The sequence below is a fragment of the Symphodus melops genome (genome assembly GCF_947650265.1).
Source record: "Symphodus melops genome assembly, chromosome: 3".
Taxonomy (NCBI): domain Eukaryota; kingdom Metazoa; phylum Chordata; class Actinopteri; order Labriformes; family Labridae; genus Symphodus; species Symphodus melops.
The window spans coordinates 22,334,806-22,359,455 of record NC_136693.1 but is presented as its reverse complement, the minus strand read 5'-3'; the positions used below and the strand labels follow the sequence as shown (position 1 = coordinate 22,359,455).

The 24,650-nt window shown below is 39.1% G+C and overlaps 1 protein-coding gene across 1 annotated transcript in view; it reads right to left on the bottom strand.

Moving 5' to 3' along the window:
* Nucleotides 1-24,650, bottom strand: part of LOC306821655 (heterogeneous nuclear ribonucleoprotein C-like 3) — a 41,330-nt gene that overhangs the window by 9,394 nt on the left and 7,286 nt on the right. Inside the window, exon 2 of the mRNA XM_079340199.1 lies at nt 22,740-22,815. Within this exon, the coding sequence (XP_079196325.1) occupies nt 22,740-22,815 (76 nt within the window). The remainder of the gene's footprint in view (nt 1-22,739; nt 22,816-24,650) is intronic.

The window sequence follows — 24,650 nt, the reverse complement described above, 5'->3', positions numbered from 1 at the left end:
TCACATTCTGTGTGTCAGAGCTCATCGTTCCTGTCTAATCCTTGCACAGAGTCGCAAATAATCCCTCCATGTTGCTCACCCTCCCCCTGTCTCCCTTTGTCTCTCTCACTGACTCATTCCTTCTATATTTGCTTATTCTCTAATGTAATTGTTATGATTTTCTCTTGTTTACTCCAACATTCTGGCCAGTCTTATCATAAAGAATACATTAAAAAACAACACAATACCCGTATGAAAAGTGTACATGGCGTCCTTGATTGTTTTGTGAACCCCCCATCAATGCTTTTAGTTTTCATACTAACAAGATGACATCATGTTGATTGTCAGGGTGACAGATCTGAACATAATTTCAAGACAGGTTTGATACGCATACGTCTGTTTACTAAATAGACATTATGCTGAATTGAAAAAGACTTGAAAACTAATAATTGAAATTGAAATCATAATTCACAAGGAAAATGTTAACTAAAGTTAACTTAAAGCAAAGACAAAGAGGGGAACTGAAAAGTCTTATGAATTATCTCTGAGGGTCTCTATATGTCCTTTCAAATGTAGAAGTCTTTAGAGCTATTTTTGATCAAAAGGTTTTCTTTATAGCCACTTTACAGTAAGTGAAACAAAACATTGTCAGTAGACAGTCCCAATTATTCATCCATTCATCATCTACATTTCTTATTCTGTTCAGGTCACAGTGAGCTGGAGCCTTTCTCATGTCACTGAGGTGGAGTAATTCCTGAACAGGTTGCAAGTCTCACAAGGCTAACATATTGAGTCTAACATTCATGCTTAAATTTACACCTACGGGCAATGTTAAGTCACCAATTAACATAATGAGCATGTCTTTGGAGAGTTGGAGGAAGCTGAAGTAAGGTAACCCACTCATTCACGGGGTGAGCATACAAACTACAGGAAGCCCCCATCAGACAAACATTTGAACCAAAAAGCTTCCTTCTGTGGGAGGACAAACCATTACACCACAGTGCAGCCTGTCACAAAAAAAATCTTTTACAAAATGTGATATTTTAGGACTTTAGCATAATTTGGGGAGCTGACACCATTTCGTAGTCCTTGCCATCTGCTTATCTGTCACTCAGGGAGGTAGAGATTTTCCTGGTTGTACTCCTGGAACTTATCTCAAGGAGAGATGTTTATGGCATGCCATGTCAGGATAAACAGCGAGGGAAGACTTCTCCACAGACTAAACATGTAAGCATTTGATAGATAAACAAACATCTGATCTCATGGGAATTTATTTTTGGAGTTGTCAGATCTCACATCTTTTTGTGTTATACTCTCACTGACCCCGTCTTAGTCTCCTAACAGCTGCTTTCCTGAGCTCAGGAGAGAGGAAAACACAAAATCCTTCATGACAACTGCTCCTCTCTGAAGAAGACTCTCACCAATGGGAAGGTATAAATTAAAGACATGCTTTTGTTATTCTTCTGAAAACTGAGGAAGGACAGGTGTGGTTTAGGCTTCTTCTGCAAACCAGTTGTAACATATGAAGTCATATGTGGTATTGTGCTTCATTATCAAACATTTGACATTTAATTGAACCCATAGACTGCTACTAAAAGTGACCTTTGTAGTTCTGCATTCTGCATGTTTCAAAACCTGTCTCATGACTAGTTTCAGAGCCTCGCAGACAGTACACTTATGCAGTTCAATTTCGGTAAACACCTCCATACAAAGAAATGTATCTGAGTGCCTGCGATGCACACATGATAACTTCTCTCCATGCTGCATGAATAAACTGTTGGCTTAGCAACTCATCAGTTTCTTGTCTTCCTCATTGGACTCCTGTTGAACTCAGTCTTCACCACCTTTCAACCTACCACACATAGAAGACACCAAAACGAGCAGAGCATTGAATTATCTACAACATGAAGCCTTAAAGGATAAACTGGAGGCAGAAGGACAGAAAAAAATCCCTCAGCTGTTCTGCTTTCTGTTCTGCGAGTGAATTGAACCAGGGGAGAGACAGAAAATAATTTATTTTTCAAATTCTCACTGAGGGGAAACTAAGCTGCTGTTCCTTTTTCCTGGTTAACCTACTATATGTCATGTCATTAAATTAAACTTCTGTTTGTCATTGTAAGGTGCTATAATAACTTCTCTTGGCCTGACTGTCAGTCTACATGTCTCGCTGCACCTTTTCCGCCCTACCTTTTAATATCTAAATTCACAAATAATGATCTTTAATCTGTCTATAGGTAAAGCTTTCTGAACTTTTGTTATCATTGGTATTGTATGCATAACATTAAAAGCATTAGGGTAATGAAGCTGCAAAAAATAATTTTGATTTAAAAAAAAAATATAGAATAGAACTTATGTATTCACGCTGGTAGAGAATGCAGTTTGTCTAAAGATTGCAACAGATGCTAAATTATCTATCTTAGCACATAAACAACATATGTGCCACATTATTATTTATTAGTCTAATATGTACATACATAAAATAATTTTTTTTATTTATTGGAGGTTCACGGTAATATCTGAAATGATATGGCAAGATTGTGATTTAATGCGATAAATATGTGACAGGTGAGCACAGCCCATTTACAGCATAATTACCTCCAAAGTGAGCAGCAGAGTGCTTGGGTCACTGTGTGTGTTAAAACTGAACGTGTGATAGTGTGTGTATATTTGTTATAGTGCGTATTTTTGTGTGTATGTGTGTGTGAAAAGAGAAAGCCAGAGACGCAGATGGACAGCAGGGTCACTAAAGGCTAATTAATTTCTTTTCATAATTTCTCAAGTGCCAAAGCAATCCATTAGACATGGCCGACTATAAATCATCTCAGCCTCAGCATGCCTGCTGGTGTGTGTGTGTGTAGGTGTGTGTGTGTGTGTGTGTGTGTGTGTGTGTGTGTGTGTGTGTGTGTGCGTGTGTGTGTGTGTTTGCATTAGACAAAGACATGGTGTTTTCGTGAGGTAGGTGTCCCTCAACATGCAAACTCACCAACCAGGGTATAACACACACCCTTTGAGTCACAGAAACAGAATCAATGGAAAGAGCTCAAAGGTGTGTGTGTGTGTGTGTGTGTGTGTGTGTGTGTGTGTGTGTGTGTGTGTGTGTGTGTGTGTGTGTGTGTGTGTGTGTGTGTGTGACAGAGAGAGAGAGAGAGAGAGAGAGAGAGAGAGAGAGAGAGAGAGAGAGAGAGCGTTTCTGTCTGTTGGTCTCTCAGTCTTTGATGGATTATTAGAGATTTAGTTGGCTGAGAGAGTTGACGTATACAATTTAAATCTCACTGACAATGATTCAAAGTGACATTTTTTGAGGGATTCATGTGTTTTTGATTGTGTGGACATCAAGGGTGATAATTAATCACCACTTTCGTCATTTGTCCAATGTTTCTTTCCCAACATTCAAAAACACTGTGATGGATCTTTGAATTGTTATCAGACTAGACTGTTTAAATGATTTGTTAGCTCATAAAATAATAAAAAATTATGGTACATTTGATGTCGATAATTTTCTGTGAATTTCTTTAAAACAGTGACCACATGGGGGTGCTGGTGGCCTTGGTGGCTAGGTCACGCCTCTGTAAGGGGGCTATAGTCCTTTAAATGGACAGTTTGGATTCAAGTCACACGTCAATGTTCAATCAGCCCCAGTTGCCTATCTAAGCCCCAAAATAAATAAACATTTGTTAAGTTACCTATTCATGAATGGCTCATAACAATGTGTGCAAATGTGTAACAATGACAATCTGTGAAGCATTCCTGACAGATTGATTAGATTGAGTCACTTAAGTTTAAAACCTGAGCTCTCTTTCTTATTCTGTCCTCCACTTCCAAAAATGTGTTGGTCATTGATTTAAATTTGCTCCATAATTAAAAAATATATATATATAGCTCCATGTTTGTCTTGAGCCATTCTGAAAATACAGGTTTAAAATACAATTTAATAGGTTTTAAGTGAACATTTTGAAATCACGTAATAAAAGATATTGGAGATTGTTTTTTGTAAAAATGTGTTTGAATTTTCTTATTTTTTAATCAAAGTGTTTTTGTTATTTATTTAATATATATATATTTTTTCCCCTTACTGTGCCAATAGAAAAACACAAAAAAATAAAAGTTGTTGTCTGGTGTCAGTCCAACTAAAACTGGACTTTAAATGCATGTAAAATGTAAGTCCGTCTCGTCTCAAACTCAAACTAACACACAGAGAATGTGGATGGGAATTGATTACCAGTCTTGCTTGTAAAGACCTCGATTGGACCCCATTTGGCCATGACATACTGTGAATGCTCCACATTTCCTGCACCTGTATTTGAATGTTGTTGTTTGTCTTCAAAAATCAACATAAGCCCTATTGGGATCACATGACATGTACAGAGCTGTAAAGTTATCATTTTTTTCTTTTGTTTAAGAGATATACCAGGTTATTGTTTGTTGCGCCGTAACAGGTAAACCCGAAGAAGATCCAACAGTAATAGCTGAAAGCAAACATATCACCAACTGCCCAGGATGTATATCTGCCAATAAATCACATGGTGCTATACTGGAACAAAAACAAAAGGCCTAGTCGAGCTGTAACCGTAGCCCGACTTAACAGTGCATGTAAACTTACTAAGTGAGATCAGCCTCAGACATTGCATGCTGCCCCTCTCTTTTGCTGTTTTACATCTTCTTAAACTAGTCTCTATTTCTTTTCACACATAGGCTTATTAACACATTATTAACTACTCTATCATGCTTTTTCCCATAAAGAAATAATGCTTGGTTTAGTCATATTCTCTTCTTTCAAGTGCTGAGAAATGTATCCATGCGTTTGTGTCTTCCTGCTTAGATTACTGTAATTCTCTTTGTGCCTTCCTCAGTCAGAGAGCTGCAGCTCGGCTTTGGCTGATTCAAAACCCTGCAGCTCATCTTTTAACAAAGAGAAAGCACAGAGAGCAAATTGCTACAATGTTGGCCTCTCTCAATTATCTTCCAGCAGAGTTTAGAATTGAAATAAAAAATAAAAAAAACTCTGGTAATTACCTTTTAAGTTGTACAGTACAATGAATAGCTGTACACATTTCTGAATTGTTTGGGCTTTTTTTTCCAAGTACAGAAACCATCCTTTATATTGTAGCATATCTAAATATTGGTGGGGTAGATTTGCTTATAATTTTCCCTCAAAAAAATGGGACTTGTTGTCAAGTAAGTACCGTAAATTCCGGACTATAAGCCGCTACTTTTTTCTCACACTTCGAGCACTGCGGCTTCTACTCCGGTGCGGCTAATGCATGGATTTTTTATGGGGGACAATGAGCTTCTGCCGCAAAAACATTTGACTTCGTCACGTCGGATCTTAATATCAGTCATTTTGCGCTTCATGCACGCACCCTCATCATGGAAAACACACGGAGAAATGCATATGATGCAGCTTTCAAGTTAAAGGCGATCGAACTGGCTGTCAAAGAAGCTAACAGAGCTGCTGCACGTTAAGATGACACTGACAGCGACAACAGAGACTGAGGAAGTGAGTAATGAAGTCATTCTGAGGCAGTGAATGGATGGACTTTTTCTTGTGAAATATATTACGGTCATCTTTTTCATCAGCCGTGTTACAGACACCGTCGGCTAGGCTTCGTATTGTAACGGTTCATGTTGTAAAGTCAGTAGTTGATAATGTGTTCATAATTCCGATTATGTGGAGAGTCAGTGAATGCACCAGCGAGAACGTGTTGAGTAGCTGTATGAGAGAACGCTGGGGGAGAGAGTTGGATTGTTACGGCAAGTTATGGTTTTGCTCTCTGCTGTAAACGGCGTGGTCACGGCCGACAGTGATCGGGTTATTAAAAGTTATTATTTGAACGCTCTCGTCGTCCTTTAACGTCCGTACGGACGCTACAGTATTTGCGGATGTTACCGGTAGCCTACGTCTGTGTAAATGGCTCTTGTTATAGCGTGGACACCTGCGGCTTATAATCAAGTGCGGCTTATATATGTACAAATACATTTATTTACTTATTTTTAGCCGGTGCGGCTTATATCCAGGTGCGCTCAATAGTACGGAATTTACGGTATCTCAAAGATAGTGGTTGGTTATAGGCACATTTCTTTCTGTCGGAGTTCCGTTTACCTTTGTAGACTCAGTGGTGAACCCAAAAGCTCCACATCTTTTGTGTTTGAAATGCAGACGTTAAAATAATGTTTTTAAAGGGGATTGGAAAATAAAAAATTAAAAAGACACCTTAACATCATCGTCATTTTAAAATAAGCTGATGATGATCATTTGCATTGTATTAATGTTTAATACTAACTAAACTTTACCCAAATTGTGGATGAGATGAATCATAAAGTTTTATGCTGATTTGTTACTGAAAGACATATAGGAACAATGTTCTCCATTTTCTCAAGACATTTAAAATGCTGATATGCATTATCATGGAGGTCAGTCTGCATGCTCCAGGGCCTCAAAAATAAACAAAATGTAAAGTATCTTCACTAGGTTCTGAAAACTCAGCAGTTGTAACAGGTTGTATTTGTGAAAATGATCCCCTAACCAAAGTCACAGATGAAAAACACAACAAAGCGGATTAATCACAAATAAACACATTGGAATACAACCCACGCTTACACAGAGAGACTGACGACAGCATGCAGTCAAGAAGAAATTAGATTATACTTAAATCTGTGCAGGGGATTTTCTTCCCTTGCCCAGTAGAAAAAAATGAAGTAGAAATCTACATTTGTGTTCATAGATTGACAATCAGTGGAGACACAGAGAGGGGAATAGAGAAGAGGGAGAGACGAAAGGATGTAAGGGGCGAGTGTGATCAAGATGAGTGCAGAGAGGCTTTGATGAGGGAGGAGGAGAAGATGAAGGGAGTGCTGGCAGCTCGTCCTCTCTTAGACACTCTCTGAGGACAGACCAAGCTAATCTACTCCCTCTTTCACTCTCATTTAATCACTGTCGCTGTTATTTACTCAGCTTTACTCACATGTCTTTCTACATTTTGCAAAATTCATGAGTCGTGCTTGAATTACCTCTGCCATTGAATACAGACATGCATTTCTCTTGGCTCTCTAACTTCACTTTCATTTTTATAGCTGTTGGAAAACTAATCCCATATTAGCCTTTTAACTAAGCAACATAGGGTGTTTTTTATGTAACACAGTTTTTCTGCTATCACCACCATTGTCAAGTGTTGACCAAGGCTGCCTGTTTTTGGATGTGGAGATAAATGTTTCTGGGCCAGTTTTAGTGTCACAGCACTACTCTAAAGAACTATTATTTAAGTATTAAATTAAGAACTTTGACAACAAAAGAGGCATCTATAAACTGACATTGTATGTGTAAGCTAACTGCTATGTACGATGTGTCTAGCATAGCATTTATCTCGCTCTCCTGTCCGCAATACACATGTCATGAAAAATGGCTCCACCACGACAGTGTTAAGAAATTGTCAAAACCACAAAACGAGATGTTTTTGACGTATAGGTTTTCTAGTAAATTTTTACTCAGATAGGAATGTTGCATTACAAGCAACGTTGATTGAAGGTTTTACAGGGTTTTTATAATTAGGATTATTGATATATCATTACTTGATAAAGTAAAAATGACCTCCACTATTGTTGATACGCTTATTCCACATTTCAAACCATGTTGCCACATCCCCATGTCAGCTTGTGTAGCGCTTATTGAGGGAGAATTAACAGTTGACTTAGAGCATCTTTATTATTTCCTAAGAACATACTTAAACATGCAGCGATCACACACTCTGCTGCTTTCATCAATAATGTGTGCAGGACAGTAGCCGATCAATAACGCATCTCCATGTAATGCTGCTCCTGGACATCCATTACTGACTGGCCAATAGTGGTCCCCATCACATTGTATGTACTGCAGGAAGGTGATATATGTAGTGCAGGCCTGGAGCTTAAGAGGAACCAGAGTAATGGCAATTCAAGGAGCTCGTAAATTTATATCCTGAATGCATCAATGTTAAATTACGTCTCCAGAACAGTTTACTCAGTCTGAGGAGAAGAGGTTCACAAAACATTTACATTCACAAGGCTTATGTGTCAAATTGCACTCATCCCTTCTTGCTTTAGTTTAAGTAGCAGTGAATGGCTCACAGCCCTTTAGGTTTGATTGCAGGCACACTGAGAAGAGGTGCATTGCATTGATAGAGAGAAGCTGGGGAGCACTGCATCAATAAGCCACTGAACAGGAGCCAGGACTGGAGCTGGAGCATAACAGGCAGTAGGCCTACTTATCAGACAGCAGACACTCATCAGGGAACAGGAGACTCAATATAGAAGTCTCCCATTGGAGACAGATTTTTCGTCTTTGACCCTTGGTTTGTCCATCAGACTGCATTCCCCTTGTCCCCTCACACTCATCCTCAGTAAACTAACACTCAAACTGCAGGAGGAGAAGGAGAAGGAGGAGCCAGTGCCATCGTGCCAAAGCTCTCAAACAAGAGTGTATAATGTACAGAGGACAGGGAGGGTGAAAAAGGATAAGTGTTGCGTTTGTCAAAGAGACAAGGAGGACTGGGACAGAAAGAGGAATGAGTCAGATTCCCCTCCAGCTGTCAGGGTGTGGACATTCCTCTCTGATACAGCGAGCTTGTAGGCTCAGCCATGGCAGCGACAAGGCATAATGTGGTGTGCCTAATGTTTGATTAGGCCACCAGCCAGAACAGTTAGTGTTGGAAATTATGAGCAACTCTCATGAATCAGCCTTTTTTTAGTATCATTACCAGCAAACAGTAATTAGAACATACACTTATGTTGTTAAAGGACAGGGGATAAATGTCTAATAGATACCAATGAGTCAGTGAGTAAGTATGTTTTTAAAAATGCTTTCTGAACACAACAACAGAATGTTCGCCAGTTGAACTAGATTTGGCAATTCAATTAAAATTTCGAGTTTTTCTTTCTTTTTTTTTTAAGGTAGGCTAAGTGCTGCATCAAACTTTGTTATCAATAAAAGGCCAATCAGACGTTTTTATAGCAACCGCTATGCAGACGAATTCGCGAAAACAGCTAAATATACTAATGCATGCCAGGCCATTAGTTGGCATTGTGATTTTGTAATGAAAAACCACACACATACACATGCTCTTATTTGTACAGAGTGGTGAGATGTAAACTTACAAAAAAGGCTCTTTCACAAAAGTTTGTGTTTGCTTGAGAAAAGTTATTATATCAATATTGAGCAGCACAAACAGAACTCTGGAGTCAGCCATTCTGTAGTTGTTGTTATCCACATACAACAACATATCTATTGACAAAAACCCAAGTGAAAATTCTCTGTTTTCAGCTGATTGAATAATTGAATAATTAATGAATTTGCCTTGGTCTCGTAAACCAACAGTCAACAAAAGGTTACGATGTTCAGCTGAAATCGTTGTGGAAACAGGACTAAAAAGAGTCTAGTCTTTTATCACTGGATGATGTGATAAAACGTTTCCAGTTGACAACCTTTCAAATAATTCTTAACTTGCTGTTCTTTTTTAAAAAAAAAACCAATATCAATAAACCAAGTCAGGATTTTAAGGCCGTTAGTGATCTAAAATTGGCACCACAGCTACAGCAAAATATTCACTTTTAGCCTGAAATGGGCTCAAATCTGAGTCCATTTATTGTAGAAAAAAGGTGACCTCTGTTGAACTTTGGGAGCTGTTGTTTCTGAAGGGAATCTTAATCTAACAAGTACAGAATCCTCAAACAAGCTATAGCGAACAATCCCCTCACACACACTCCTTAATAACCGGATTAATAGCACAATAACACTAAACAACAAGATATTGCACATGCAGTATTCCTGGACATTACCTACCTATTCAACCGTTACTTCTTACTCCCTCCCCTCTGGTAGGAGGTATCACAGTATAAGGTGCAATAAAGCCTAATCCCCTCCGCCATACAAATAATTAACAAAGCAAAACCTCACAGATAAATGTCTGAAACCATAGACTAGTATGTCTCCCATGTACCCCAAATGATGTATAACTGTCAACTGTGTGTAAGCCCCCCTGCTAGATGAATGTATATGTTTTCGAATCTGTACTATGACAATGTATGGAGCTGTGGAAAAGAATTTCCCTCAGGAGACAGTCAATAAATTTACAAACTAACAAACAAACAAACAAACAAACAAACAAACAAACAAACAAACTAACTAACTAACTAACTAACCAACTAACCAACTAACTAACTAACTAACTAACTAACTAAATAACTAACTAACTCATTGAGACTGCCTTGTTATAATCACAGGGCCAAATAGTTTCAGAGACGAAGAGCCCTACGTGGATTATTCAGCTGCTGCTAAAAGCCTTTATAAAACTGAAACTGAAGGTTCATATTGGATTTACTGCTCCTGCATTTATCTCTCAGACATAAAGTGCAAATGTTTAATCATCAACTATGGGGGAAGCTTGATAAAGTTACCATCAAACCTTAATGACAGTATTAATGCTGCGCTTTGATCAAACTGAAGCAAATACGGAATTCCAGCAACACTAAAAACATAAAAGAAATAAGAACAAACACAATGGCGTTGCACATACTGTACAGCAGGGAAGGTGGTGGAGCTCACTGTGAATGGTTTTGTACTATTTCAATACAAGATTACCATAATCTGCCTTTCAAATCAGACAGTTACATGTTTTGCTGTGATTAAAAACTCAAACTGCTTTTATATGAATTACTCATCAGCTCTCTTTCAGGAAATGAATACATGAATACTGTACACACTTTTTTATTTTTTATTTTGTCAAGGTAAAAACATTTTATATCATCCAGAGAGGTTTGGTGCTGGCCAGCCTCAGTTTGCTACAAAAAGACAAAGCAAGGCTGAAAATACAAATGTGTGTGCGTGTGTGTGTTTGTCTGTTTCAGAGACTATTTGAATGTTTGCATGTATGTGGGTGAAGGAATGTCTACACACCATGAATGTGTACATTTGTAGATAAATGTGGCTTTAGCTGGATGGAGAAACATGCTCCCCTCAGTAGTGTTGAGAATGTGACTTAATCCTGCTGGAGGCAGAGTGTTTGGAGTGGGATGAGTCCAATTCTCCGGCGTGACTTGAGACCATCTGCAGTCCAATTAGCCCGATATTTCTTTATATATATTTTTACCAACTTTAAAAATGTGTATTGAGACTCGTTTCGAGAGTTTACATAGGATTGAGAGGTGAAACAGGCACTGGTTAACATTTCATAGCCTGTTACTGATGCAGTGTGTGCATTGTTTTGTATATGTGTGGTTTCTCTGCAGGAAAGCTGACTGCTTTCACTTTGTGTCATTCATCAAAAGCACAAGGTCTGGCTGAGAGCAGTACTGTAATTGGAAATTTCAGAGCTCATGATATTTAGAGCTAATTAGCAGCATTGCACAACGTTAAGTTGACAAGTGACATCTAGGGCTCTTTATAAGACCCCTTCTCTCAGCCCATTATCCATAAAGAGTGTGAGGAGCACAGATATCAAGACACTTCCTCTAACAGGGGCGATTAACACCCCCCGATCAAAACGAGTGCAACGTTTAAAGGTTACCCAAGGCTGCTTTGAGTAATTAATCCTTCCAGCATTTTCAGCTCTGCCTAGCCACTGCACCTTTTTTATGTCCTGAACTTTGCTGTTGTCCTGAATTTCCTAAAGAATTAAGAGCTAAAAGTCACTTTAGCTTAACTGCATGAAGGGCAACGCAGCATGGTTACAAGCAGCTAAAATTAGCTTATTTGCCTGCTACCCAAAGGAGACCATATAAGACGAGACACTGTCACAAAGACACCAACACTCTAAGTGTGAGTGCATGTGTGTGCGTGTGTGTATAAGTAGCTGTGTATAGAGTTTGTTATCCAGCTGAAGTCAAAATCCAAATCCAAAAAAAGCTTGAAACATTTTGGAAATATGGAAGACAAATACTTTTCTGCCACTCAAAAATGCCCTCAAGAGATTTTTGTGTGGTTAAACTGTGATCGACAGGACTGACATTTACAGAGTCAACCTCTGACTGTAGTCTGCCATCCCCACTGAACAAAACTTTATCCTCAGCAAACATTAGCTAAGCTAGGTCAACAAGTTCCCTGCATGTCTGCCACCCACTTCTGTAAGTTAGAAAACAATTAATAATGGGAACCAGAGGTGAAGAGAAAATAAGTGTTCAAGGTGGGAGACAAGCGTATGACTCTTAGATTGTGTGTTCGTACAGCTAAACTTCGAGGGGCAAATGCCCAAATAATAGTTTTCAGCTGCACTTTGAATCATTTGCCCCTGCTATCTGCTGCCTTTCCACAGATGATGGGCTGGATAGGGAGGGAGTCACCTTTTACTTGTTAATTGTAAAGTCATGTCTGAACAGATGCTTGTTTGCCATTTGTCAATATTACCTCCCCGGAGTGAGTCAGCGGAGCAGCTCATCCATACAGTCACACCTGTCATGTGTAACAGCTCCACAGGTGGAGAAAGTGCGGGCCTGTGTGTGCCAGATTGGGCCTTTGACAGCTCTGGAGTAATTACAGAAATGTCAACATATTGTTTCCAGTTTGTCTTCTAAGATTTTATTTTTCAAGTCACACAAAAGTAAATTTGTCATGAAATCAGAAGTTTTTGCAAAAAGGATCATTTTAATGGAAAGGGCCAGTGCATGATTTCTGATCAAATACGTGCAAACAGCATCCTGGCACATATATGCATTTTCTCTGCAGTGCAGTCGTGGGTGCTAACCTTTTGCAAGTTAATTGTAATCAGGCCATTTCTTTGTTTACTACTGCAGAAATGAGAGGAACACAAGAGAAGGAGCAGGAAAAAAACACTCACATCATCTCTGTTTCCTTGCACAATTACATAAATCCAACACTTACTTAATCTCACCTCTTCACCTCATTCAGCTGATTGTAAATACAGGTATGATGGCTTGGTTATTTCTCTGTGCGGTCCCTGGGGTCACTGATGCTGTACTTCTGGGGACATGCAGCCACTTGTACCCACATACTCCTATTTTCTCTAAACTCGCACACTCATCTACACTCCCTCTATTCACCCTGCTAACCTCCATTACCCCTCTGTGCTGACAGAGAGCTTTTAGAGACCAGGCCACAGAAAAACCTCTCCTGCTCCCTCTCAAACGCTGACACGCTCAAAGACACACATCCTCCCCTCCTCCCTGCTTTTCATTGCACTCTCTCAGTGCCAGTATTTCTCTCCTCACACTATCTCAGTGTCATTCTGCAGCTCTTTCTGTCATCAAAATGAAGTAAGAGTTAGTTTTCTGTATGTTCCAGTCCGTGGTTGTGTGCTGAAAAGTTGCTGCTGGCTTTAAAGAAGTGAAAGAGTACTTTTCGAACATAACTGGGGAAACTGAGGTCTTCAAAAGTTGTTGTTTTTTTTCCATGAACTTATCATTATTTGATTGAAACTAGGGATGCTCGATATTGGCTTTTCTACCGATATCCGATATTCCGATATTGTCCAACTCTTAATTTCCGATACCGATATATGCAGGCTTTTTACATCAAAACTGTTAGGTAACAACAACATAAAATATCTCCTGTGGAATTAACACATTATGCCTAATTTTATTGTGATGCCCCACTGGATGTATATGTGAATGAAACATGGCTTTCCAAATGTACACACTGACAAAAATAAGAGAACAACTTAAATTATGGAAAAAAGTGCCATATTTATTTAGTGTTAGAGAGAAACCTCAACAACAAACAGCCTCAAACAACACCACAGACAATATAAAAAAAAGGAAGAGGCATATCTTCAGTCCATTAGTTGTAAACAAACATAGTCAATGAATGACTGGCCATAACTTGTCAAATAATATACTGGGCTCAATCTCTTTTGAGAGTAACAAAATCCTCTCTCCTGATGCCTCCAGTACTCCAAAGGGCATCCTTTCGAGGGGATGGCTTCTCCTAGGTATGCATGCACCTAAAGAAAGAATAAAAAAGACAGGGAATAAATATATAATAGAATTCCTCCATTTCTTTAATAGAATTTCAATTATTTATTTTTCTTTGAAGCACTGACAGCCAAATGGTTATTGTATTCATTGCATGTAATGTATATTTTAAAATGTGTCGCACTCAACACAGCAGATTAAATTTAGTTTGATGATTAAGTTAATCAATTACTCACCTGCGCTGTCTCGCTTGTAGGTGCTTGAGCTGTTGTTTTTTCTCAGTTGACTCTTTAAGCGACAACTGTGTGGTTTTCGGCTGTTGCTTCTTTTCATCACTTTGCTGCGCAAATGTAGCAACTCTGCGTGATTCTTCTTGACATGGGTTATTAAAATTGATGTATTAAAGGAAGACACCTTGTTTCCTCCTCGCATAACCGACGCTTTGCAGTCATTGCAAATTTATTATCCGTAGTTGACACTTGGAAATAGTTCCAAACCACGGACACCTCATTCACTGGGTGAGCTAACTTGTTAGCCATGAGTCCAGCGTGTTGTATTTGTTGTTGTTTAACGTCATCAAGCGCGCGCCCATAAACGTCCCATGCTGCGTTCATGCAGACTCGGAAATTCAAATATCGGTTCCAATATCGGTTGTAAAAATCCGATACCGATATTTCCAAATATTACATTTTTAAGTCAATATCGGCCGATAATATCGGCCCTCCGCTATTATCGGACATCCCTAATTGAAACACATTCAGTGTGCATAGGTTTCTAGGCACACTGGAGGGCGAAGCCTCACTGCTCTCTGAGTTCATGCCAGAGCGGGGCATTGCGGCTTCCAGCTAAGAGAGAAACATGTCTCCTGTCTATTATGTACTTGGTGATTAAGTTAGTACTTCTGCAAAGATGTCAACCGAAGACACGGACCTAGCGTCAGGTGCCTCCCGTGCTCCTAACCGGACACCCGCTGCAGATGAGCCAACAGAAGTTGAAAGCAAATCTTCAGCCCCTGCCATTTTAAAACCAAATATAGTCTGTGGTTCCTACCTTCATTTTCTAGTTGTTGAGATACTGTAAGGTGAAAGTCACTTTTGAGCAATTGTTTTTATGATTCTTTTTTTTTTATCACTGAGCCTGGAAAGGCAGGTTGCTCCCTTAAGCTGACTGAACGTCTAAATGAAAGCGGGTATTGATCGTCCTTCCTCTAGCCTTTCACGCAGCCTTGCTGAGGACACATTAAACATGTTGTAAGTCATTAGGAGCTCCAGGCCTCAAATCTCACCTGTCTGACGTAAAATATATATTGACAAATTATGCTCTGACAAACTTTATATTTTTCTAGGTAGCCTGTGGCTGTGTAATGATGTCTTGACAGTGCATGTGTGTGTTTGTCTGTTTCTATGCACATTCACCATACCGTGTTGAACACTGGGGAGCATGTGTCAGCGTACAGTTGTGTTGGGTACACGCAAAGACATTTAATCTGGGTGCTGCTTTGCCTGTTGTGTGTGTGTGAACAGGGAGCAGGCTCGTCCTCCCCACTGCCCCGGAGGCTCTGAGCCCATTTCCTGTTGTGCAGTGTGATAAGTTTCCCTGTCAGATCCTCCCAGCACCACTATATTTCTGATAAGCTCCACTGCTAGTTTTCCCGACCTCTGGCACAGAGATCAATTTGAGATTGATTCAGAATGCCCTGCTGGGCCAAGCTGCAAGATCAATTTGAGATGGATTGTTCACGCCAGGGGGCCAATGACACGCAGTGCAGTGCTCACTTGCTTTCCCTTCTTTCTTCACCCCTCACTCTCCTTGACTGTTGTTCTTTCTTTCTTTGCTCACTTCTCTTTTAATTGTTTCAAACGTTTCCTTTTTCAACTGGGAGCATCAATCTTTACTCTTCCTCCCTTTTCTCCCTCTCTGCCTCTCTTACTTTTCAGCCCCCAGCAAGCGGTCGGCAATAGGGATAGAGATGACTTCATTAGCAGAGAGGCCAACCCCTGCAGTGTGATAAGGCTGCAGGACCCAAGAGGTAACTCACCTGGCTCACTAATACACAGTTACTGTAAGATATTGAGGCAAACCTCCACCCAATATCCCCAATATCCCCACATGAACACGGAAATGGCAAGAAAATGTTCTTCATGCTCTGAGCTATTGGTGTCACCACAGCTGACTCATGACCTTTCTCCAGAGAACAGTGATACACAGAAACCATATCACCCTCCCTTCATTCCTCTCTCTCTGCACCTCCTCCTATCTTCACTTGTTCGCTGCTGTCTCTAAAGCCTTGGCGACAGCCCTGATATCCAGCTGATGTACTCTCCTCCCTTCTCTGCACACAGTGACCTTTTCCACAGCAGTACATCCACCTCTGACTGCACTGACCTTTACCTACAGTACAACTCCCGTCATCTCTGCCAGCACGGACTGCAGACTGCACATTACTGGTGCGTCCATGCAGAGAGAGGCTGGACAGAGAAACGAAAAAGGCAGAGGCAGTTATCAAGTGTAAAGGGCGGGCACTTGCTGACTCACGAAGGACAATGTGTTTAGATGCCAGGTTAAGAATATTCCATGTGGTAGGAGTACACTACACTAGTATACACCTCTAACTAATAAGACCATAGAACACAACTGGTCATGACATTGAATGACCCCAGTTTTTAACCACTCTTGGCTATCACTGTTCAGGTGGTCTTATTCACAGTGATGTATGAGCTTCAAATAATAGCAAAAGGGTTAGACAGTCCAAGCAAAACAGTGGAATATATAATCACATGTTCTGAAAGCTTCATTTTGTATGTGTTAAGGTTAAAAGAAATAAAACTCCAAAAAGGTTCATGTTGAAAAAATGTGTCTTTCTAATTCAGACAAACAGTGTATAAGCCGGAGCTGAGAGTCGCTATTTAGTTCAACTTGTTTGTTTGTTTTTTTCATTAGAATTATTTTTGTTTTCATGGTTTTAATCACAATCAAAAATTGTCCCTATCGATCAGTTTCTTTTTAAAACAAACAAACAAACCAAAGTAGAACTGGTTCCCCGTGTAGAACAGGGTCACTCATGTGCTCTTAAAACCTCCTCAGGTGTTAGGAGAAGCTGCGAGCCATCCTGTTACTAATGTCATTAAGCTGATGTCCTTACTTTTTATAAACAATTTCACAATCAAGGAAAGATAGGAGTTCCCCTTTGCTCACTGGCTGCTCAAATTTTTTTTGCAGAGGGAGGTTAGCTCGTAAGCCACTGTGTATTTCATGTGCTAGTTAAACTGGCTGTTTTGCTCTTTCTATTAAATAAAAGGCTGTTTCATTGATCTAATCTTTATCAATTTAAAATGTCTTGAGTTCTCCATTATTCTTAGTGTTAACCGGATGGTGATCTATTTTCAAGAGTTTTTTTTTTCATCCAGCCAAAAATATTACACACAAGTCAGACTTTTAAACATGTGAGTCTACAACATCCATCAAGTGTGAAAATGTTTCATGCTTTGCCTGTTAGCAGTGTCTGACATGGGCTAAACAGTATTGCTTCTCCTAATGAAAACACTGCAAACAGGCTTGAAACTCTCTTCACACTTCATTTCACCTCTCTCAGGCTCTCCCTATTTGTCACTGTGAAATGGAGTTGAGTACTTTTCTGTGCAACACAAATAAAAAAAAAGCCAAACCAAATGTATGCTGCAGTAAGTGATTTGTTTTTGTGTTATTATTTAGACCTATTTTCTTTTATAAGCTGATTTTCTTTATATAAAAAAACAAAACAAATTGTGCTACTATGACTTCTATCCAAGTCAGTAAGTAGTGCACAGGAGAACATAATTTATATTTAAACCTTTTTCATACTTTTAACTGTGTTTTGACCTCTTCAAATCATGAACACATGAACTGCGATCATATGCATCACTCAAAATTATCTTCGAAAGATGTTCGTTATGGCTTTTTTTAAGACGTGTTCAGGATGTTGTGTGTCCAGGTTAAGCTGTGGCTGGTTGTCAGAACCATTGGGAATCAGCTGTGTTTTGACAACAATAGTGATGTTGAGGAAATATGACCAGCAGAAAGAGGTCATTCATAAGATGGGATAGAGTGAACTTCAACATTGCTTACTTGGCTGTTTGCCCTTTGCTTTTTTTCACAGCTTGTGGTGGTATTACAGATGTCAGCCAGTGGAGCCTCAGGCTAGATACAAATATACAATCTGACAAAGTAAGTGACAAGTGCTACATGGGAACAAATGAGATGGAGGATGATGTGACTGGAATAACACTGGCAGTAAAAACCAAAGCATACTGAAGCTTATTAGATCCAGTCACACTACAACTGTACTGCCTCTATAAAACCTGAAAGAATACCTCAGTTTTACTACACATTGTCTTTACTTCAATCATATTTTTCCTCATACTGGTTGGTTACATATGTAGCAGCTGAGAGAATGTGGCCTTGCAAAATGTTGTAAATGGCTCCAACCTCCAAACGCATTCATGCGCATTCATTCAGTGCCACCTCCATTACATGGAGGTGGCACTGAATGTGCTAACATTACATGCCAGCACTATGGAAACAATGCCAATGGAAAGTCTCTAGGATACTATGATCCCATCACATAGCCTTTTGAAGTAATACAAAACACTATATCTGTTTGAGCGATGGTGGCTGGTGTTTGAATGAGTCAAAATTGAAAAAGGGAAATTAAATCCTTTTGATGCACCACACAGTTTGGATTATGATTTTAACAACTTGACACTTCAAACGTATTATTCATTGTATTTCATTAAATTTCCTTTTAGTGGTGTTAAAACATTCCCAGGTCTCAGAACTACATGCTGAAAGTTTCCATAACCAACGAAAAGTGTTTTTGTAAAGGTTTTTTTTTTTTTGCACAGCCTACTTACGAGACCCATTTAGTGTCAACCTCCTTTCCATCTTTGTAGAAATCTTATATCAGATCTCATAGAACAGATTGGACATATTCACCAACTGCTCTGGCAACTGAACAGTGCACACCAACACATCTATCCTGTCCCTATTTGCCTCTTTGAGCCTATATGAGAGATTGGGCTGCTGCACCGTTCCCAGCCTAAATCAAACAGAGGAGAGAATATTAAAAGGAATGAAGCACATGGATAAACCAGACCAAAATACCACACTCCAGCTGCTCAGTGCCACTCCGTATTCAGACCCCTGCACCCCACTTCTTTGAAAGCAAAAAGAGCAGACAACGAAATGTGCATTGTTTCAACCTGAACACAGGCTGGACATTTATGAAAGCTTTGACCGAGCAGCCAAAAACAAAGCCAAAGGAATGAAAAACATTTAAAGAAGATGTTGACGTTTTTTTTTTTGGGAAACAGTCTTGTTTTTTCAGACCCCTGAAAAACCCTGTAGTCAAAACTTCAAGAAGGAAACGGACAATTAAGCAAAGGATTTTGTTTTCTTTCAGTCTGAAACTTCAGCGTTTGTTAATACTATGATGAAGTCTTACTGTATCTTTTGTAATGGATTTGTCAAACAAAGTATGACACATGAAATGCATTAAAATACTGCCCACATGCAGTATGGGGTATCTGAGGGCACACAACTCAATGCACTGAGAGGAACCAAATTAAAACTGTTAACAAAATACTTTTAGCTTATGACGATACAATGGCTTCCACGAAAAGCTACATTTTAAGAGTGACAACGAACAAGGGAGACGTTAGCCAAGACAATCAAAATGTCAGCATCAAATTTTGCTGCAGTTGTTTGAAAGCTGTCGCTAATGTTAAAGCAAATTGTCTCTGGAATGAATTCAATGTCCTGGGTCAAGTGATACAACATTGAAAGCAATTAATAACATACAAACAAAGTTATTCTTTTGCTGATGTGAAACTGGATATGTTGGTATGGGAGGGGCAGATGTGCACAGCTGCTGCAATAAGGACTATAGCCTCTTTACATCCGACATGCCCATACAAAACTGTCCACTTAATAATAATAGTAAGAATGTATAATTATTATGAAGACGTTTGACTTGTTTAACCAACTATAATCGCTAAACAACCGTTTATACACACAACAAATACACACATGCACACTCATCTCACACACGTATAGTCCTCTGGGGTCCTTCTTCTGACACCTGAGCCTCCTAATACATGCCACACAATACAGTGAGCTTTTGTTGTCGAGCATTGGAGCATACAGAGGCCACTGCTCCATCAGCTGCAGCATCTGGGCTGTGAAATGCTGCTGTTCTCTGCAACCTGTCCCCCTTTTACAGCTGGGGCTAACTACATTTGGGAAAACCTGTTGCAGTTACAAACGCACAGACCATAAATGATACAAACAAAACAAAACAAACAAAAAAAAGCATGTTTTAAGGGTCAGTCAAAGGACCTGGGGAAAGACATAAGTTGCAACTGAAATAAGGCCAGCTTTCCTTAGACAATAAATAAAAAAAAAAAAACGTAAATAAAACGCTTGAATGAGTTTGATTGAAGGTAGAAATGGAAGGTTTATTTTTAGCTAGATCAGTTGAAATGATTCAGAATTGCAGAAAACCCAAACTGCGCATGTGCAATGTTTTAGTTCTTACATGCTAGTTGGAAAATTTGCTCGCAAACAAATCTAGGACACTGTAGTGTTTATTGGCTGGCTGTGTGGGAACAGTGGGAAGAGAGGAGACAGTTTAGACTGCTGCCAACAGCACAGAGTGGGATTACTGGAGTCTGGACTGAGAGATGTTTGGTTTCAGTCTCACTATTTACTGTTATTGTAGTTATAGTTAATCTTTCTGTCATGCTGATTGGCTTGTCCAGAATCCAATATCCAACACTGAAGTCTCAAACATTTAGAGGCTGAAAAACCATTGCAATCACTTTTTTTATGGCAGTTCATGTCAGATGCATTGAGGATTTTAGCCCTTCCTGCTAAGTGCTTCTTGGGATGGTTATATGTTTGTCCACTTTTGTACAAACTGAAATAAACATGTCTCACTCTGGGCTCCATGCAATTCCTTAAATCCATATCCAGAGGACGAATGATATAACTTTGGTGTTTACCTTCCAGTGCAAACATGAGGTTGTTTTTTAAATTGCTTAAGATTTATGGATGGATTGCTATGTTCTTGTTACAAATCATTATTCCCACAGGAATTTCGAATATGAAACTATACATTTCTGTTGTATTAAGCACTATTGTTTTGTGGGTTTTTTTTGTGTGTGTGTGTGTGTGTGTGTGTGGGGGGGGGGGGTGATATTTTAAACAGCCTCAGTTTACATTTTGCACTAATCTTGAAGTAATTTGTACATACAGTATAGGTTGGCTGTGTAATAAATTTCTTTAAATGTTAACAGACTGGACAGGTTTTCAGCTTAGTTTAATTCCTGGATGTGTCCGCAAACCTGAAATGGCCACAGGGAGCCAAATTGTCCAATGTCATCTCTGTGAAAAGTCATGTTGGCCCGAGCTATATCAGGTCTGATACCTCAGGTGTGTTCCATTTGTCGTTAGTCATTATGCGTGTGCATGTGTGTGTGTTGTATGACTAACCTCATTAATGCATGGCTGCATGCTGCTGAATAACAACAGCATGCAGCATTTGGAATGGACAAATAAACAACGTGTGAGGGTTTAAGGTGTAGCCAGAAATGGTCGGAGCAGAGGGAGTGGAGGAGGGAGCATGTAGAGAGCTGGATCGACTGTTTTGAAGGACAAACTGAAACGTTTTCCTTCACTCACAACTGCATGAATATGATGAAAATAACAGATGGACAGAAAATTAAGCTGGCAGGAATGGGAAAAAAAATTCTGTTTACATCCTGGAGCTTGAAACATGTGGAGTTGTAGTTACAGAGAATATAGAGAAATAATGAGCTTTGCTTAATTAGGACAAACACGTTAGCAATGATATTATTTTACCTGTTAACCTACATTTCCTGTTATAGTTTCTGTTCATGACCTTTTGTGTGTTTTGGTGTTAACATATTTAATTATCATGTCTAACCTACTTTAATGTAAGTAATTCTACTATTGCTACTATCAGCAAAAGTAAAACAGGTATTGTACAGTAGGTGCTTTCACAGAAATAACATTATTATATTTTGTTTGAATTTCAGCTTCTTTCCTGAAATAAATAATACCAATATTTTTCCAAAATATTCTTCCATCTCTTTGAGAATAAGTAGCCTTCTACTAAAGAATAATTTATTTTTTGTGTATAAAGAATAATATGAGCTTCCAGAGCTAGTAAAAAATACAAAAGCATAGTCATTGTGGAAAGAGCTAAGAATTGACAACCTACTCACACTCAGTACACATATGCACACACGCAAACACCCATGCACACACACTCATGCTCACACGCATGCACACAAAGTTCTTTCAATAGTTTATGCTCATTAGAGAGCCTCAAGCCCACAGAGCAGCAGCCAGGGTAAGAGATGTATTTAAAGCAGAGTCTTGGAGGTAAGAGTGAATTAGTTTAAACAAGCCCACACCCTGTCTTGCCTTCCCCTCACCCTCTACCTCTCCGTTCACCAGCTATCTAAGCACACAGTTAATGTTAGGTTAATGTAAGTGTAGATCCACAGCCCTCTATTGAGCCGCTAGCAATAAAACAGTAGTCAGCTCCAATCATATGTGTGCACTACATCAACAGATTGATTAAAACATTGACAGATGCCGACAGCACTTCTTACGAAAATCAATAACAGCTTACATACACAGATGCGATGAAGCCAATAATGTTACATTGATTGCAACTCTGAGGTGTAGCTATTGAGTTATAGATAAAGGGCTGTAGCAAAGTATAATAGAGTGCATACTTATTTATTTTTTGTCTATTTGTGTGTGTGTGCGCGCGCGTGTGTGTTTGTGTGTTCTGTACTCACCCATAAGTGGTGTTGCTTGCCCTCTTGCTCGCTGCCCTGGAGCGGCTGGACTTCAACTCTCCACTCATGCTCATGTCTGCATGAAAAACAGCCAGTTAGCTTTTTATGGATACATTTCAGAAAATCACAGCACAACAGAGCAAAGAGATAAACAAAACAGAAAAGAAAGATGTTCAAGATCAAGATCTGATGTCTGTTCAAATAAAAAGTGACAAATAAATTAAGAGATCCCACTGCAGGACACATGCGGTGCACAATGTGTGTTCTTAAAACGCATGAATATACAACATCGAAGTATAGCATAACTCATGCTGTGCATTGTTTGAAAGCTATGATTTCAAATATAATGGCCATGTAAACCATTTTAATGTCTAACAAACACAGCAGCTACAATCTACGAATCTGTCAGACCAAGAACAAACAAGTAGCCACAAATAACTGCATATTAACTCATCATTTGAAGTTTCACTATATGTTTTTGGACATAAAACTATAAAGACTACAACTACAGTGTTCCTGCTGCATCTGCAAGAGTCCCCAAACTCCAAATCAAAGTAAAACATTTCTCCTGCCAATTTTTAACGACTGTTCTAATGGCTGACTCCAATTCTTGTAGCTAGGTGTGTGAATGCTTCTTCAATCAATAGATCTCATCCTGAAAGCAGAAAGACCATTTCTAAAGCTAAACCGATTATAATCTGTCACAATAGCATGCATTGCTATACATCAGCTGCAGCTTGCACGTTTTTTTGATATTTGGAAGAAAATAAACTTCAGCCCAGATACAAACTTTTAGATTCCAAACTTACAGGATGCTGAAGAGGCAAAGCGCAATGTAAGATAAGATAAGATAAGATAATCCTTTATTCATCTCGCAAGCGGAGAAATTTACAGTGTTACAGCAGCAAAGTAGGATAGCAGAAGAGAATCACACAGTGCAAAATAATTAAAATAGATAAAAGAAGAGATTTATAGGGTACCTTTGTTAATATATGTTTACAGGTTTTCAGCTCTGTTGGGTATGCGCAGGAAAACAATCTATGTGAGAGCAAGACGGAAGTATGCAACCTGTTGTAATGCCACTGGAACCCAATCGCCTTCATCTAAATAAGATTCAGTTTTGATTCATCTCTATAAATAGTGCACATAATTGCAGCCCAACTCTTAAGCAAACTTTTCAACACCTAGTTGTTGCTAATCAGGAAATGCTACACCTGAAGTTGGCAGTAGTTGCAAGAGCTCTTAATTGTCAACAGGGTGGATGTTTTTAGAAATTGGACATGTACAGGAAGGAAGATGTGACACATGTAACAATGTACTTTTGACTATTTAAGAAAACAGTTGGGTCATTTAGATAAACAAAATGTTAAGTGAACATATTTTTTTAAGCTATTCAACTTTTCTACATTTATTTCTGCATGCAAACTGTGTATGGATGAATTGGTTTAATATCCTTGATGATCTACTTCTAAACAATCCAAAGATTGCACTCTATATGAACACAATGTTGCATTTAGCATCTTAGCTATTCAAGTGTACCTTTTTTTAATCTTACACAATGAAGTGTGCACATTTAATGGGTCACATTTAGTCAACAAGGCTAGATTCAGCACTACCTTTCTCACCTGTTTTGTCACCTGTTTTAATAAGTCTTGTTTAAACCTTCTCTTGTAGTTGTTGACATCCTTTGACAGGAAAATGACTTAAAGGGCCAGCTGAGTCTGACATTGTCTGTTTTTTTTCTAGTGCATCTTAAATGGCTCTGCTCCGATTGCCTCTGCCATTGACAGTAACTGTACGCCTCCATTTTTGGCTTACATCTGCAAGCATACATTAAGAAACGGGCGCAGCCTTAGACATGTCTCAAACATCAGACATCTCTCAAAGCCAAACCCTGTCTCTCTGTTTCTT